Here is a 15959-nt window from a genome sequence, read left to right as displayed (position 1 = left end):
AAAAAATTATGCATATATCTATACGATCAATCAGTCAATGTATATGAGTATTATTTGAGTATATGGGAGTACGTACTCCGTATGAGTTGTGGCCTCTTCCTTAATTTGCCTTTAAATATCACCTTCTATCCTCACATCCAGGAGAACACACCCTCATACTTGCTTTAAGAGGAAACCTACCTACAGCTCTCTTTCTCTCTAGAAATTAATTTGAGTGGCTATCGATCGAGGTCTTATACAAATGCCTGATATAGTGGAAAACTCCACAGATCCAGTAAGCCAAGATCATCAGGAAGTTTCTGATCATCCTGATCGTGATGAGGATCAACTCGAAGGGAAGAAACTTTCATGGGAAAGGTTGCCAAGAGACGACTCCTTGGACCTTGAGTCACGCAGCTTAACAGTTCCCCATGGCCATGCGTCCAAGGTCTCCATTTTATCATATGTTATTTAATAGTACTATATATTACAAGAGATTAATTTTACTGATATTTTTGTGTATTAAATATTACTTTTCAAAGTCATTTGGTTCAGTGGTACCAATTTCCATATTATTTCAAAAGGTTTCGACTGCAATTCTCATCGACGATAGGTTGTTTTCAACCAAAAAAATTGACGAACAGTTGTTGAACAGAAAAGAAAGAAAACAAAATAGTTTTTTTATTTTTATTTTTAAAGCAAAAGAAAATGTGTTTGTTTTTATTGCTTAGTCGATACAAAAAGGAAAAGAATGATATTATTTTACAATTAGTCCTTGCTTTTAACGCTTTTTTATATATTTTAAATACATAGATACTAGTTACAACGTTCTAGTTGTATTATTCTTCATTTTAAGTGAGAGGTCTTTTTCGAAGAAAAAAAAATGTGAGAGGTTGGCTAAACACACAATGAGTTTGTCATAATAACTTGGTATCAAATTCGTCATCTACAAAGTTAAACCTCATATATACCATTTACAAATAAGGAGAAATACAATCAAATTGTAATACTAAATGACAATAATTCCATGTAATTAATATGATAAAATTGGCAAATTTATTTCAAGGGATAAACATGGAAAGCTAGTCTAAAATATTTATATTTTTTAAAATTAAAAGGTGTGGTGAATTTTGATTGAAAAGATGACGTGTCGGATACTAACTAATAATTTCTTAACTAATAAACATTGAAGTTGTTTACTAATACTACAATTTAGTGATATTTCTTTTCACTTTATATGAGACAGAGCAATTGAAGACGTAGATTGTCATCTGATCCCATGTCCCTGTTTGGTCTCCTATTAGGATCTCACATAGGGCTCATGCTAATTAGGAATATCTAATTTATATATAAAATGTCTTCGAAAGTGTTCATTCTCTGTTGTGAACATTGATTTCAAACTTTTTCCTTTTATGTTTACAGTTATGTCTACACATTATTTGGCTATATCACTTTTAAGTGGTAGGTTTTAAGTTCAATTCTTGTAAAAAGGAATTCAACACTAAAATATTACAATTGATCTATTGTGTGATTTAACTCAAATTTCTCAGCTCTTAATATAAATAGATGATCGTATTAAAAAAAAACAAATTGTGACGTGGAATTGAGGCTAACTTTTAAAATAAAAACCTAATTGAGCATAAATCATATACTGATGACTATTGGACCTTTTGTAGGATGAGGACTGGCTGGTGACAATGCACCTGGCATTTCAGAGCATTGGGATAGTTTTTGGGGACCTCGGTACATCACCTCTCTATATGTATGCGAGCATCTTCAACAAAGGCATCAACCATGACGATGACATTTTGGGTGTTCTTTCCTTGCTCTTTTACATTCTCACCTTAATCCCTCTGATTAAGTACACTTTTATCGTCTTACGGGCCACCGATAATGGCGAAGGTAAGATTCCATACCTTCTCCTAGATCTGTATAATTACAAACAAAACAATATCACTCACTCAATCCTTCGTATTTAACTATATGTTCTTGCACTTGATGTTCCCAACTTGTCATAGGAAACAAATAAATATAAAAAGGGGACATTAAACTATGAAAAAGAAAGAAAAAATCCCTTAAAAATTCTTCCACTTTAAAATCCCTAATTTTGTCTTTTTAATGATGACGTGAGTTCAAACCTCGTCAGTGACTTATCTAATATATAATTTAACAAAAAAAACTTTAGATAAAAAAAATTGATCACTACAGCAAATATAACGCTTGACATACATAATTTTAATTTTTGCAGGAGGGACGTTCGCACTATACTCTTTGCTGTGTCGATACGCCAAGATTGGTCTGACTCCGAGTCAACAACCAGAGGATCGTGATGTTTCAAATTTTGAGCTCGAGTTCCCTACCAAAAGTGTAAAGAGGGCATCAAGGCTTAAATCTTTATTAGAGAACAGCCCAGTCGCTAAAGTCTTTCTATTATTCGCCACCATGCTTGGTACTTCCATGGTCATTGGCGATGGTATCCTCACTCCTTCCCTCTCAGGTTTGTCAGATCTTTAAATACAAAGAAGAAAAGATGTATATATCTATATTTTTCGTCATTTGACATGGTTGCGTGATGATTTATATAAAGAGATGCAAATATTTATGATTATAAGCTTGAATTCTTGAAGCGTATCTTAGTTAAATTATTTTTATATTCAAAAGTTTCACTACTAGTTTTATGTATTTTTGTATAAAATCTCTTTGAATAGATGATCAAGTCATAAATAGTATCGATGTTGAGACCATTTTGTAGTTTTGTCAAAAATGTCTTTACTTGCATGCTCATTAGTGTCACTGACTAACTGTCAATCTCGCATGATCATTATGTGCTTAATGTCTTTTGACTTGAACATATAACAATTGTTTTGTTCCACTTTGGTGGCAGTTCTGTCGGCTGTGGTAGGAATCAAACAAGCTACATCTGCCATGACGGATGGTAGTGATAATTTGATGCACATATTATTTGTGGTGGTACATAAAATGGATAGTGAAAAGATAATTTGATTAATTTGAATTTATATTGTGTGTACAGACCGGATTGTTTGGATATCAGTAGCCATCTTGATTGGCCTATTCATGGTTCAAAGATTTGGAACTGATAAAATAGGCTACAGTTTTGCACCAATTATTTGCATTTGGTTTATCATGGTTGCTGGAATTGGCGTCTACAACTTCATCAAGTTTGATCCGACGGTGGTCAAGGCTCTAAACCCAAAATACATAGTAGATTACTTCAGAAGGAACAAACATGATGCTTGGATTTCTATTGGTGGCATTGTCTTAGCCATAACAGGTTTCCAATTTACTTCATTAAAAATTTTGGTGGTGTTTTTTCGTATTTTAAATGAATTTATTGTAGAATTCAATCAATATTTTTAAAGAGTTTACACAAATTCATAAAAATGCGAGTGTACTCAAGCAAGATTTTAAAGAAATTATAGGTCAAAATATATACAGTCCTATGATTTCATTTAAAAAAAATGCTAAGGAGACTTTTTCAAAGTCGGACTCTCTATGGACTCTCCCTTACATCATGTTTTTTGGCATAATATTTTATAATGTTGGTACAAGAGTTAAACCAAAAATAGGAGGTGGTGGAGAGTTCATGGAGAGTCCCAGCACTTTTGACAGAGTTTTCTTAGCATTTCTCTAAACAAAAAAAATTAAAAATGTTTTCATAAATTGAGAGAAATTTCATAGTGTATCACTGTACGTTAGGTTTTAAAAAACCAAGGCTCTCTCCCCTCAGATTTTGAGAGAATCCACACAAATTTCACATAAAAACTCTGGAAAGTCAATTAAAACTCCATGAGTTTGTAACTCATTCAAATTCTTCAAAATCACTATTTACACACTGAAATATTTCTCAATGAAGTGTTAATGACTTTCACAAATTGCAGGAACTGAAGCTTTATTTGCTGACGTGGGACACTTCACAGTACGGTCCATTCAACTAAGTATGTGCGCAATTACTTATCCAGCTCTCGTATTGACATACGCTGGACAAGCTTCTTTTCTTCGCAAGAACCATCTTCTTGTTGCAGATACCTTCTTCAAGTCGCTACCAAGTAAGTATATAATATTATAATAATCTTTTACAAGCTAAATATCAAATCTGCAGAATATCCTAGTGGATATGATGTTAATTTTCTACTCATGCGTATCGGTTTTTTACTAATTCTGCTGATCATGCATGCAGAACCTTTGTATTGGCCTATGTTTGTAGTGAGTGTACTGTCATCGATCATATCTAGTCAAGCTATGATTTCAGGGACTTTCTCTATAATCCAACAATCACTATCATTAGGGTGTTTCCCTCGTGTGAAAATCGTGCACACATCGACCAAGTATGCCGGACAAGTTTACATTCCGGAAGTGAACTACCTTCTCATGTTGGCTTGTGTTGGAGTCACCTTAGGGTTTCGAACCCTTGAAAGGATCGGCAATGCATATGGTAATGTTCTCTCAACAAATTTATATCTTCAAACAAATGCTTAGGTCCATAATCGATCTGAACCTAAGTCATCGTCTCACATTTATGAAAGAGTGTCAAATTAATTATATGGTCCATATTTACAGTCTGACAGGAAAATTTTTCTGTGTCCATGAAACTAATGAATGACTTTATCTAATTACCTTAAGGATATATATGCAGGTATAGCAGTGGTGTTTGTAATGACGCTTACATCATCCTTCCTAGTGCTAATCATGATCATGATATGGAAGACCAACATATTCCTCATCATCTCATATGTTCTTGTCATTGGAAGTGTAGAGTTTCTGTGTCTAAGTTCAATGCTGTACAAATTTGACCAGGGCGGATATCTTCCCCTCGCGTTTGCCGCAGTGTTGATGTTTGTAATGTTTGTGTGGAATGATGTGCATCGAAGAAAGTACTATTACGAGCTTGATCACAAAATTTCTCCCGAACAGCTCAAGAAAACCGCCATTGACGGAAATTTTTGCCGCATGCCTGGCCTTGCCATCTTCTATTCCGAACTCGTTCAAGGCATCCCGCCGATCTTCAATCATTACGCTGCGAATGTTCCTGCATTGCACTCCGTCCTTGTTTTTGTCTCGATCAAATCATTGCCTATAAGCAAGGTTCCGCTAGAAGAGCGCTTTCTTTTTCGGAGAGTGGAGCCTAAGGATCTGAATGTGTTCCGATGTGTTGCAAGGTACGGGTACACGGATGTTCGCAATGAGAATGAACCCTTCGAAGGATTGTTGGTGGAAAAGATGAAAGAGTTCATAAAGGACAGTTTTTGGATATCTCATAGAAATAATATGCACAGTACTGATGGGGAGATCAAGTTTGGGATCAAGGAAGAAGTCCAAGACTGGACTTTGGTGAACAGTGGAGAGAATGGAAAGGAGGATTCAAAGCGGCAAGTTGATGATCAAGATAAGCAACAAGATTTGTTGGACAGAGAGATTGAGGCAATAGACAAAGCATGGAGGCAGGGAGTTGTTCATTTGATTGGGGAAAATGAAGTGACCGCTGCCGAAGGAGCTGGTATAGTGAGCAGACTTTTGATTGATTATGCTTACAATTTCTTGAAGAGAAATTTGAGGCAGACTGATCAAGTGTTTAATATTCCTCACAAGCGCATGTTGAAAGTGGGCATGACTTATGAAATTTAGGGAAAAAAAAAAAGTGGATACGAAGATTGATTACAGTACATCCTTGAAAAAGCTTAGTAAGGTGATTAATTACTAGCTACATCAAATAGATAAATAAAGCTAGTAATTATACTAGAAAACTATCATGTCGTATAGAGTTAATTACAATTACGAACTCCTTCACAAGATAGAGTGCAACTGTAATATAGAGATATATATATATATATATATATATATGTATGTATATATATTTATATTTATATGCAATCCTGCATTACTAATGCATTCCTTCACATTTGTCTGGTAAAGTAGCATTTGGTCGTTCATGCTGTATATTTTGTCTACAAGTCTTTCTTCCTTCTTTTCATGGTCTACTCTTATTTATATCTTCTTTGGAAAAGTTTATTTGACTCTATATAAATTCTCTTTACACTCAACTCAAACTTAAGGTGTGAATTGTTATTTTATCCTATTGATTAACAATAAAACTAAAATTTATCAATAAACTCTGTAGACATCGAAATTTCGGTGAAATGAATGTTGACCAATAATTAAAATTTCAACGCTCACGTGTCACATAAATTTTACATGTAGCGTGTGACTCAACGAAAAATCGAAATAAATTGGAAAAGTCATCAAATAGGACACGTGTCAATACCTGGCAGAAATGATTTATTTCATCTGATTATTTAAATCCAAAAATCAAGTTTTGGAATTCTATAAATAGGAGGCCAAGGCATTCATTTTGGGGGAGGAAGAAGGGAAAAAAGGGGAGAAAGAAAGAAGAGAAATTTACATTACACCAAAACCTTGAAGCCTTGAAACTCTAAAGCTCTCAAGCAAATCCCGAAGGATCAAGAAAGCACTCTTCGTTCTTCGTCAAATCCTCCTTCAAGATCAAGCCCCAACGGCCCTTGAAGAACTTCCACCAACTCAAGATCAAGCCCCGACGGCCCTTGAAGAAAGTGTTCATCGTTCATCATCCGTTCATCCTAAGATCAAGCCCCAACGGCCATTTGGATCAACAACCTCAACAAATCCACGCATCCAATCGTTTCTTCAAGATCAAGCCCAAAAGCCCTTGAAGATCCGCTCATCCATCAACCTTCAAGATCAAGCCCAAAAGCCCTTGAAGATCCGCTCATCCATCAACCTTCAAGATCAAGCCCAAAAGCCCTTGAAGAAATCCATACACCCAATCTTCAAGATCAAGCCCAAAAGCCCTCGAAGATCCGTTCATCAACTGTTCATCCCTAAATCAAGCCCCGACGGCCCTTTGGATCAACAGCTCATCCACAAACCTACACCCTACGAAGATAGAATCAGAGGATCAAATTACAAAGAGATTGTAACCCCAAAATCATTAACACAAAATATATTTTGTACACGTATTCTTGTCTCTTGTTTCAGGAATTTTTCGTGTTTACAAATTTGGCACGCCCAGTGGGACCATCTCTACCTCTCATCTCTGTCTTCGTTCAAGATATTCAAGCACAGTCCATGGCTTCAAACAAAGAACAAGTCATGACTATCGGCACTACCTCCATTGAAAAACAGCTGGTTCAGATGAAGGAAACAATTGCAAGGCTGATAAAGACTGCAGAGGAGAAAAACTTGCAAACCGCCGGACTCATCAACCGTCTGGAGACGCAACATGGTGTCATAGTGAAACCAAGCTTTCTTCCAACTAAGAGGACCGAAGAAGGCTTCAACCCAAATGCCTACGAACTCATGTCAAAGGCTGGGCATGACTTTGCTTCCTCTTCAAATCTTGGAAAGAAGGTTTCAAACACCGTCAACGACAAAGATCGCGACCTCACCGAGACTCAAAAGAAGTTGAAGGAGCATGATTATGGAGTTGACAACAACAAGGCTGGACTTGGCTTCACACCAAATGCACCCGTGAAGATTTCAAGCAAAGTGAAGAAAGCTAGCGCTCAACACATCAGCGTGAGCATTGAACAAGACCAAGAAGAGCCTAAACCCTCCCCTCGGATGTCGGTCTTCGATAGGATGAGCCATTCAAGCTCCAGAACTTCAGTGCTTAATCGCATTGGTGGTCAAGACCGAACCTCTGTCTTCAAGAGGCTTAACGCGCCGACATCCCAAAGCTCTGTTTTTGAAAGGTTGTTAAAGCCTAAGAAACAAAGCAACACAGCTATCTCTCCTCTGCGACGATCAGCTTCAGAAAGATTTGAAGATGATGGTAAGCCTTTTGGAAAGAGGAAGATAACACCAAAGGAAGAAAAACTCGATGGGTTAGGAGAAAAAGACGACGCTCGAAGCTTGATTCCTTCAAGGATGAAGCGCCAAGCAATCCTAGAGGTCGACACAAAAGGACCACTGAAGGTAAGGAGGCGCATCATCGTCCACACTGGCAAATCTTCATGCCAACAAACCCAAGAGAACGGCACTGAAGATGAAATCCCTAAGAAAGATGTCACTTCTGGCTCTTTCAACTCAAAGTCTTCACCTCGACTGTTGGGGGCATGCTCCAAGTCAGGAGAAATTGAAGGATGGACTCAGGTCACTCCGAAGAAACTGCACGAGAAACATATGTCTTCTCCACAAGTGCACCAATCAGAAAGGAGGGAAAACAGCTTTCGCCAACCTCCAGAACATTGTGAAAGTGTTGGAGATAATGAAATTTCGACACAAAGATCATCCATCCCCATCACAATGTGTGATCTCTTCCCAGAAGACTTCTTCAATTAATCGGTCAAGGCTCCTTCCTATGAAGATTGCGAGGAACGCCTATCCCAGAACACCAGACAATCCTTATGCCGACAAGCTCGAGAAGACAGCACTGAAGAGGAGATCCAAGATGTTTTCTACATCACGGTTCAAGAAGGTAAAGAAGACGAAAGCCCGAGGAAATACTCAGAGTCCCTACTCTCCGACGCTGATTCGAGCGGCAGTACAACCATGCAAGTCATGACCACTGGAGCAACTTCAATCGAGGAGCAGCTAGCTCGGATGAATGAAGCAATCGCAAAGCTCACACGAACTGTGGAAGAGAAGGACTTGCAGATTGCCGTACTTGTCAACCAACTAGATGCGTTGCCCGACGTGAAAGTCGACCCAAATATTGGCCTATTAAAGAAAGAAGGCGATGAAGAAGAGGAGCCACCAGCGGAGAAAGTTGAAGAGAAGCCGAAGCTAGACCAAGCAACGACATTCATGAGATCTCTCTCTATCCAGCAGATACAAGAGATGATCGCAAGCACTATCAAGACACAGTACGAAGGAAGCTCGCATGACTCCGTACTGTACTCAAAGCCTTACTCCAAGAAGATTGATGCTTTGAAGATGCCAAGGGGTTATCAGCCCCCAAAATTCATGCAGTTCGATGGAAAAGGCAACCCGAAGCAACATGTCGCCCATTTCGTTGAAACTTGCAACAATGCTGGGACAGAGGGAGACTACCTCGTCAAACAGTTCGTGCGTTCACTGAAAAGCAACGCTTTTGACTGGTACACTGACCTCGAACCTGAGTCTATCAACAGTTGGGACCAGCTAGAAAGGGAATTCCTCAACCGTTTCTACAGCACTCGTCGTACTGTAAGCATGCTAGAGCTGACCAGTACAAAACAGTGGAGAGATGAACCTGTCGTCGACTACATAAATAGATGGCGTTCATTAAGCCTGGATTGCAAAGATCGACTTTCTGAAACCTCCGCCATTGAGATGTGCGTTCAAGGGATGCAGTGGGGACTACACTACATCCTTCAAGGCATCAAACCACGAACATTTGAGGAGTTAGCCACCCGCGCCCATGATATGGAGTTAAGCATCACCCGTCATGGGAAGAAAGAACAAATCGCCGACTACAAGAATGACAAAGTTTTGGGGCCAAAGGTGGATAAGGTTGCGTGGAAACCCACCAAGGAAGCAATGACGGTCAACACAACTCCAGTCAAAATCCATACACGAGGCAAGGCGATTCAAACCGAAGCTTTTCGTGATCAAGAGATACGTAGACGCACTTTGAAGGAGCTTGAGGAGAAGACTTATCCATTCCCCGACTCTGACGTGGTTGCCATGTTGAAAGACTTGCTTGACAAAAAGGTGATCGACCTACCTGAGTGCAAACGGCCAGAAGATATGAACCATACTGACAATCCAAGGTACTGTAAATTCCATCGCTTCATTAGTCATCCGACGAAAAAGTGCTTTGTGCTAAAAGATCTCATCATGAAGTTGGCTCAGAAGGGGATCATCGAGCTAGATCTTAATGATATGGTGAAGTCAAACTATATCACCGCCACTTCTGGCTCTTTGAACTCAAAATCTTCACCTCAACCGCTGGGGGCATGCTCCAAAACCATGCCAGTCAAGTCAAGTGAAGTTGAAGGATGGACTTATGTCACTCCAAAGAAAATGCACAAGAAACATAGGTCTCCTCCACAAGTTCACCAATCGGAAAGGGGGCAAAGCAGCTACCGTCAACCTTCAAAGCTACATGAAAATGTTGAGGATGATGAAATTATGACACAAAGATCGCCCGTTGCCATCACGATGCGCGATTTCTTCCCCAAAGACTTCTTCAATCACTCAGTCAAGACTCCTTGCTATGAAGATTGCAAGGAATGCCTCTCTAGGATCGTTTGACAAATTCAAACGCTCCTCGTTCGCACGAGCCTAAAAGGTGACAACCAAACGCTCCTTGCCTGCACGAGCTGAAACTGTAAACGGCACCAAAAGCTCCTCGTTCGCATGAGCCTAAAAGGTGACACCAAAAGCTCCTTGTCTGCACGAGCTGAAACTGCAAACGGCACCAAAAGCTCCTTGTCTGCACGAGTTAAAACTGCAAACGACACCAAAAGCTCCTCGTCCGCACGAGCCTAAAAGGCGATAACCAAACGCTCCTGGCCCGCAAGAGCATAAACTGTGTACGGCAAAATCATCATCAAAACCATCACTCATTTGAACTACGTTATAACTTGATCTCTTCTTTGGAAGAGTACGTAGGCAATTTGAAACTTCAAAGCTTCAAGTACAGTCACATCAAAATAAATAAATAAATGTTTCATTAAAGAAAGTCAATTTTATTACAAAAGAAAATAAAAAAATACATATGTTACTATGTATTAGAAAGAAAAAAAAATATATTCTCTACTCAAAAAAAAAAAAAAAAAAAAAAAAAAAAAAGCAAAATGTCGACAAACCCAAAATGGTGGGCTGGATTGTTGTGTTGAGTACGAAGGCCCATATACCCAAAAGAACCGGGCCCTACTCACTCTCAAAGCCGCATGCGATTCCCTCAATGGGCCTTGGGAACTTACTTTCACGTGACTCTGGCTTTGCAGTCCGACATCTGCTCCTTGCATGCTTTTGTCACCTAATCCTTTCCCCCGACTGCAGTGTACCGCTCTCTCTCTCTCTCTCTCCCGGATTATTCACCCAGACCCACAAAGAATGCTTGGGAAATCTCCCTCTTCCCTGCTCAGCCGATGGCAGCAGTGTTGGTGCAGCACCAACCAATTCACACCAACTCCCAAATCCCAGAAAACCCAGAATCCAAATCGCAGGAGGAACAAAACCCATTTGCCATTGTGCCTTCCGCCGCCGCAATCCGTCCAGACTTCCATCATAGGAGTTGATATCGCTACCTACCTGGTCATCGTCATCGGACATGGTAGCACCCGTTCCTTCACCCGTGGATACACCTGTTAAGCTTTACAGAGACTGATCAAGCTCCCAAAACGCCATCACTGCTTCCATGGCGTGAACTCGAACATGCTGCTGCAGTTGTCCTTTGAAGGAACAAAGCAAAATGAACAGGATGGTGATTCTACAAAAAGTGAATGTATTTCAGCTCCTGAAGGTGGAGACCCGCCAGGTAGCCAATGCGTGGAAAGTGGGCTGATAGAACATGAAAGGAAAAAGGCCCGTCTTGGCCTTTGCAAATCAAAGAATAAGATAGAGCTTATCTTGCCTCGCCGTGCTTTAAAGCAACTAGCTGGAGTTGAAGTAGGTCCAGTCCCAGAATCTGGACTAAAAAAAAAACAGAAAAAAAAAATGAGTTTTTGTTTTTGGGGTTTTTAGCATTGAGCTCTCTGGGGTTGTAAATTTGAGTTCAACCTATCTGTAATTTGTGCTTTTGGGGTTGTGGGTTTTTGTTGGTTTCGAAGAAAAAAACTGGAGATTTTTTGTGTTTTTCTGGTTTGAGGAAATTTGTAGGAGTGTTGATTTTGTTAGATGAAGTCCATGCCCCTACCCTTTGAGGAGTTTCAAGGGAAGGGGGTGCTAGATTTCTCTTTTGTTTCTTCTTCTGCTGCTGCTGCTGCTTCAGATTCATTTCTTTCATCGCCGCCGCAAAAGTGGATTCACCGGCACCACAGCTCAAGGCCTCAAGAATTCAGAAAGAGAGCTTATTCTCACCCTCATTGAGAAGCATAGCATAGATTTCAGCGCCTCTCTCTCTCTCTAACGAGCAAAGCTGATAAGAACAAATCTTTCCAAATTCCAATTCCCCCTTCTCTTTCCCAATTAAAAAATACACAGCTTTTGCTGTTTGCGCTCTCCACATTGGCGCTCCCAATTGCACAAAGATCTTTGTTCTCCTTCGTGAGATTGCATTTATCGGAGATGGCAACAACTGCTGCTTCCAGCCTGCAAATGGCAACTGCCAGACCCTGCATAGAGCTTTCGGGTTGAGCACTGCAATGCTTAATGGCAATTTTAAGGTGGCTTCATGGACTAAACTCTCGAGTGCATGCCACATATCATCTATACAATCTTTCCAGAGGTGCTTTACTTCATCATCTATGAAATTGGATAAGTTTGTTACAAAGGCAATGGCTGGGGTTAGTGACAACAAACCTGTCTCGGGGTTGCCAATCAATTTGAAAGGAAAGAGGGCATTTATTGCTGGTGTAGCTGATGATAATGAGTATGGGTAGGCAATCGCAAAATCTCTAGCTGCTGCAGGTGCTGAAATTCTTAGGGGAACATGGGTGCCTGCTTTGAACATTTTTGAGTCCAGCCTGCGACGTGGAAAGTTTGATGAATCACGCGTATTACCAGATGGTTCTTTGATGGAGATTACCAAAGTATATCCCCTAGATGTTGTGTTTGACAACCCTGAGGATGTCCCCGAGGAGATCAAAACAAATAAGCGCTACGCAGGATCCAGTAATTGGACTGTCCAGGAAGCTGCTGAATGTGTGAAAAATGATTTTGGCAGCATTGACGTTCTTGTGCACTCGCTTGCAAACGGACCAGAGGCGGCCTCTTCACTTCTCTGTCAAAATCTTCGATCATCGACCTCCTCACGGCTGTGCTCCATCTTCAAACTCTCCAAACTCCATAGCCGCTGCAACAGCATCCACTAACTACCTCAAGCTCCTCATTCTGGCCACCATGGTCAAAATCGGCGAAGAACTTCAGTAACCGCTGTCAAACGACTAGCCGATCGTGAAGCTCGACGCTTTGCACTACTTCAAGCTCTGGCTGCTTCTGCACTTCCGCCATGGTCGCTACCTGTGAATGTGATTAACAAAAACAAAGTTTGTCAACTCACACCCAAAGATCTCATCCGTCTGCTTGCCTCTGCTGCTGCCTTTGAATGTGATTGACAAAAACAAAGTTTGTCAACTCACACCTAAAGACTTTCTCCGTCTCTTACCTCCTACTACTCCAAGCTCGACTCCAGCTCTCTGTCCGTCTTCGTCCTCCTCTGCGAGCCCTCTCCTTCTACCGATCAGCTTCAGCAGCACGAACACCCTTTCCTCCTCCGTCTTCTCTCGAACTCGGCCTGGGTTTTCACCCACAAACCTAGCCTTGCAGAGCACCATATATATAAATAAAAAAAATAATAATAAAAAAAAAAATAATAATAATAATAATAAAAAAGATGATGCATGTTACTATTAGCAAGTCAAAACAAAAAGGAAAAGTGGTAGGAATGATGATGTCGTGGGGAAAGCAAATGTCCAATATATATATATATATATATATATATATATATATATAAGCTTCAGCACCACCGAAAGTAAAGAAAAGAAAATAAAAAAAATAAAAAAAAAATAAAAAAAATAAAAAAGGCAGTAATGATGATGTTGGGAAGTAATGATGATGTTGGGAAATAATGATGATGTTGGGAAGCACTGTAAAATGCCAACTGTTTAAAATAGCAGATTGGAGGGCATGCCAACTATTTAAATTAGTAGATTGGAGGGCATTCGGCTCTCACAATGCCAAAAGCTGAAACCACTCACAATGGCAAGCTACTGTTAGCAAGTCAAGAAGAAAATAAGGAGAAGGTGGTGCATGGCAACACTTGCAAAAGTGTGTTAAAAAAAAAAAAAAATAACTCATCTTGGTGATATATATGTTTTATTTGTATTTAGCACAATACACTGAATAAAATAAAGCATGTCCATTAATCTCCAAGAAATTACAAATGTGTACCAAAAAAAAAAAAAAAAAAAAAAAAAAAAAAAAAAGATGGAGCTTTCACAAAGGATGTTCACGTGAAGCCCCATTACTTGGCAAAACTCTAGAAGCGGAAGGCATCGGAGCGGGAGGCATTGAAGCTAGAGCATTCCAGGCCTCAATACTGGGTGGAACGCTAGATGACCCAGGAAAAAGGTGCCTCTGGAAGAAAGTCGCAAGCCTGTGACGGTCACTTTGCATTCGACCATTGGATTCTTGCAGCTCATCAAGCTTCCTCTTTATACCCGACGAATAGTTATTTGCAAACACATGCAAACTTCTATTCTCGTACTTAAGCAGTTTGATCTCTTCCTTAAGACTTTCCACCTCCGCCATCAAGGATTCAACTTGGCGGGAGCGAGCAAGTAGGCGTTGGCCCATGTTGGACACAGAGCCTGCACACTGAACACTGAGAGCGAGGGACTCTTGAACGGCCAACTCGTCGGACCGTCCTGAAAGCAGCCGACTATCTTCAGGAGTGAGGAGGTTCCTAGCTACTATCGTAGCTGTTGTTGCGTCCTTCATCACAGAGTCTTCACCTGTAAGAGAACCGTTAGAAGATAAAAAAGAAGGGCGCCATACATTACCTTGACGGGGCACAACCGGATCGCTGCTGAGACTCAAATCTAAGCAAAGGTTCGATGAGTTAGTCATTTTTCAAAGGTGTTCAAAGAGAAGGGATAAAAAAATTTCAAAGGGTCGGAGACAATTTTTCAAGAATGGGCAATCTTCAGAGTGTGAATGTTGGGGTGATCAATACCGCTATAAAAAGCCAAGGCGACACGACCACCGATTCAAAAATCCAGATTTTCCTGCGTGAAGTTCGGCGACGCGTTCGCAGCTTTTCAGAAAACGCGTTCAACTTTGTCAAAAGATATCTGACAAAGTCGAAAACACGTGGAGGCCATCATCGCGACTACACGTCTTTAGCCGACAAGCGCAAAGTTCGGCAACGCTTTCTCTGCTTTTCAGAAAACCGGTGCAACTTTGTCAAAAGTGGCGCTCGTTCAGAAATCGAAGAGGCGTCGCTCAGAAATCAAAGAGGCGTCGTTCAGATATCGAAGAGACGTTTATCGACAAGGGTAAAAGAACAAGACCAACACTTGCTATTAAGAAATCCCTATATACGTCGACCTTCATCTTTTATGGCAAGGCAGACCTGAAGAAAATGCCCAACTCTTCCTCACCTCTGAGGGCGCACTCCCAGCAAAGCCTTTCGAAATACACAACTCTTCTTATTCCTTTGAGAAAACCTATTCAACCTTTGAAGATACCAGATGCCTGGAGTACAGATGACCCAGGAGGAAACGATAGATTGAAGCATGTGCTGATTCATTCACCGCTTCTTCAAAAGCAAAGGTATCTCATATCATCAAGGGCGAAAGCATAGGTATCTCATATCATGCTTTTTCCCTATCTTTTCCTTTGCCCTTGTTCTCACCTGCCAAGACAAAGACAGAGGAAGCAATATGTCGGAACCTCCACTCAAACCAGTTGCCACCAAGAAGTGAAGCACCATTTAAATGCAAAGGTTGCATTCAACTCCTGCATCAGAGGACAAATACTACAAGAGAATATGCTAAACCTGCATAAGGAAATACCACTTCTGCAAATGGAGCAAGTAAGGCAAGTGAAAATGATACATCGAAGCATGTGGAGACAAACACAACAAATATATGTGCTGATTCATTCGCTGCTTCTTCGAAAGCAAAGGTATCTCATATCAAGCTTTTTCCCTGTCTTTTCCTTTGTCTTTGTTATTACTCGCATGGCAAAGTGAAAGAGAGCAGTCAGCGGCACTTGGAGTCAGTCTTCCGATCTGGAACCGACTACCTGGAATCTATTCCTGATTGCTTACCTAGTATTGCTCTCGAGTAGTCATCTTCAACGGTTGATACACTGCCAGAGAAGGGACAAGG

General features: G+C 40.3%; 1 protein-coding gene and 1 pseudogene across 1 annotated transcript; both read left to right on the top strand.

Moving 5' to 3' along the window:
* Positions 1 to 140: 140 nt before the first annotated feature.
* LOC137714209 (potassium transporter 5-like) lies at positions 141 to 5894 on the top strand. The gene is made up of 8 exons (XM_068453477.2): positions 141 to 427; positions 1656 to 1881; positions 2228 to 2476; positions 2864 to 2914; positions 3011 to 3271; positions 3879 to 4046; positions 4178 to 4432; positions 4634 to 5894. Exons 1-8 carry the CDS (start codon positions 242 to 244, stop codon positions 5620 to 5622), a joined length of 2385 nt encoding a protein of 794 aa, XP_068309578.2. The 5' UTR covers positions 141 to 241; the 3' UTR covers positions 5623 to 5894.
* Positions 5895 to 11984: 6090 nt separating this feature from the next.
* Positions 11985 to 12938, top strand: LOC148697709 (enoyl-[acyl-carrier-protein] reductase [NADH], chloroplastic pseudogene; annotated as a pseudogene).
* The last annotated feature ends 3021 nt before the right edge of the window (positions 12939 to 15959 follow it).

The sequence above is a fragment of the Pyrus communis genome, chromosome 3 (assembly GCF_041283825.1).
Source record: "Pyrus communis isolate YQ-2024b chromosome 3, ASM4128382v1, whole genome shotgun sequence".
In the NCBI taxonomy this organism is placed as follows: Eukaryota; Viridiplantae; Streptophyta; class Magnoliopsida; order Rosales; family Rosaceae; genus Pyrus; species Pyrus communis.
The sequence above is the reverse complement of the archived record's forward strand: the minus strand, read 5'-3'. Positions and strand labels throughout refer to the sequence as shown.

Coding starts and splice junctions, on each gene's coding strand:
- LOC137714209 (XM_068453477.2), top strand. CDS start 242: ATGCCTGATATAGTGGAAAACTCCACAGATCCAGTAAGCCAAGATCAT. Junction 1,882..2,227: donor GGCCACCGATAATGGCGAAG/GTAAGATTCCAT, acceptor TAATTTTTGCAG/GAGGGACGTTCGCACTATAC. Junction 2,915..3,010: donor TACATCTGCCATGACGGATG/GTAGTGATAATT, acceptor TTGTGTGTACAG/ACCGGATTGTTTGGATATCA.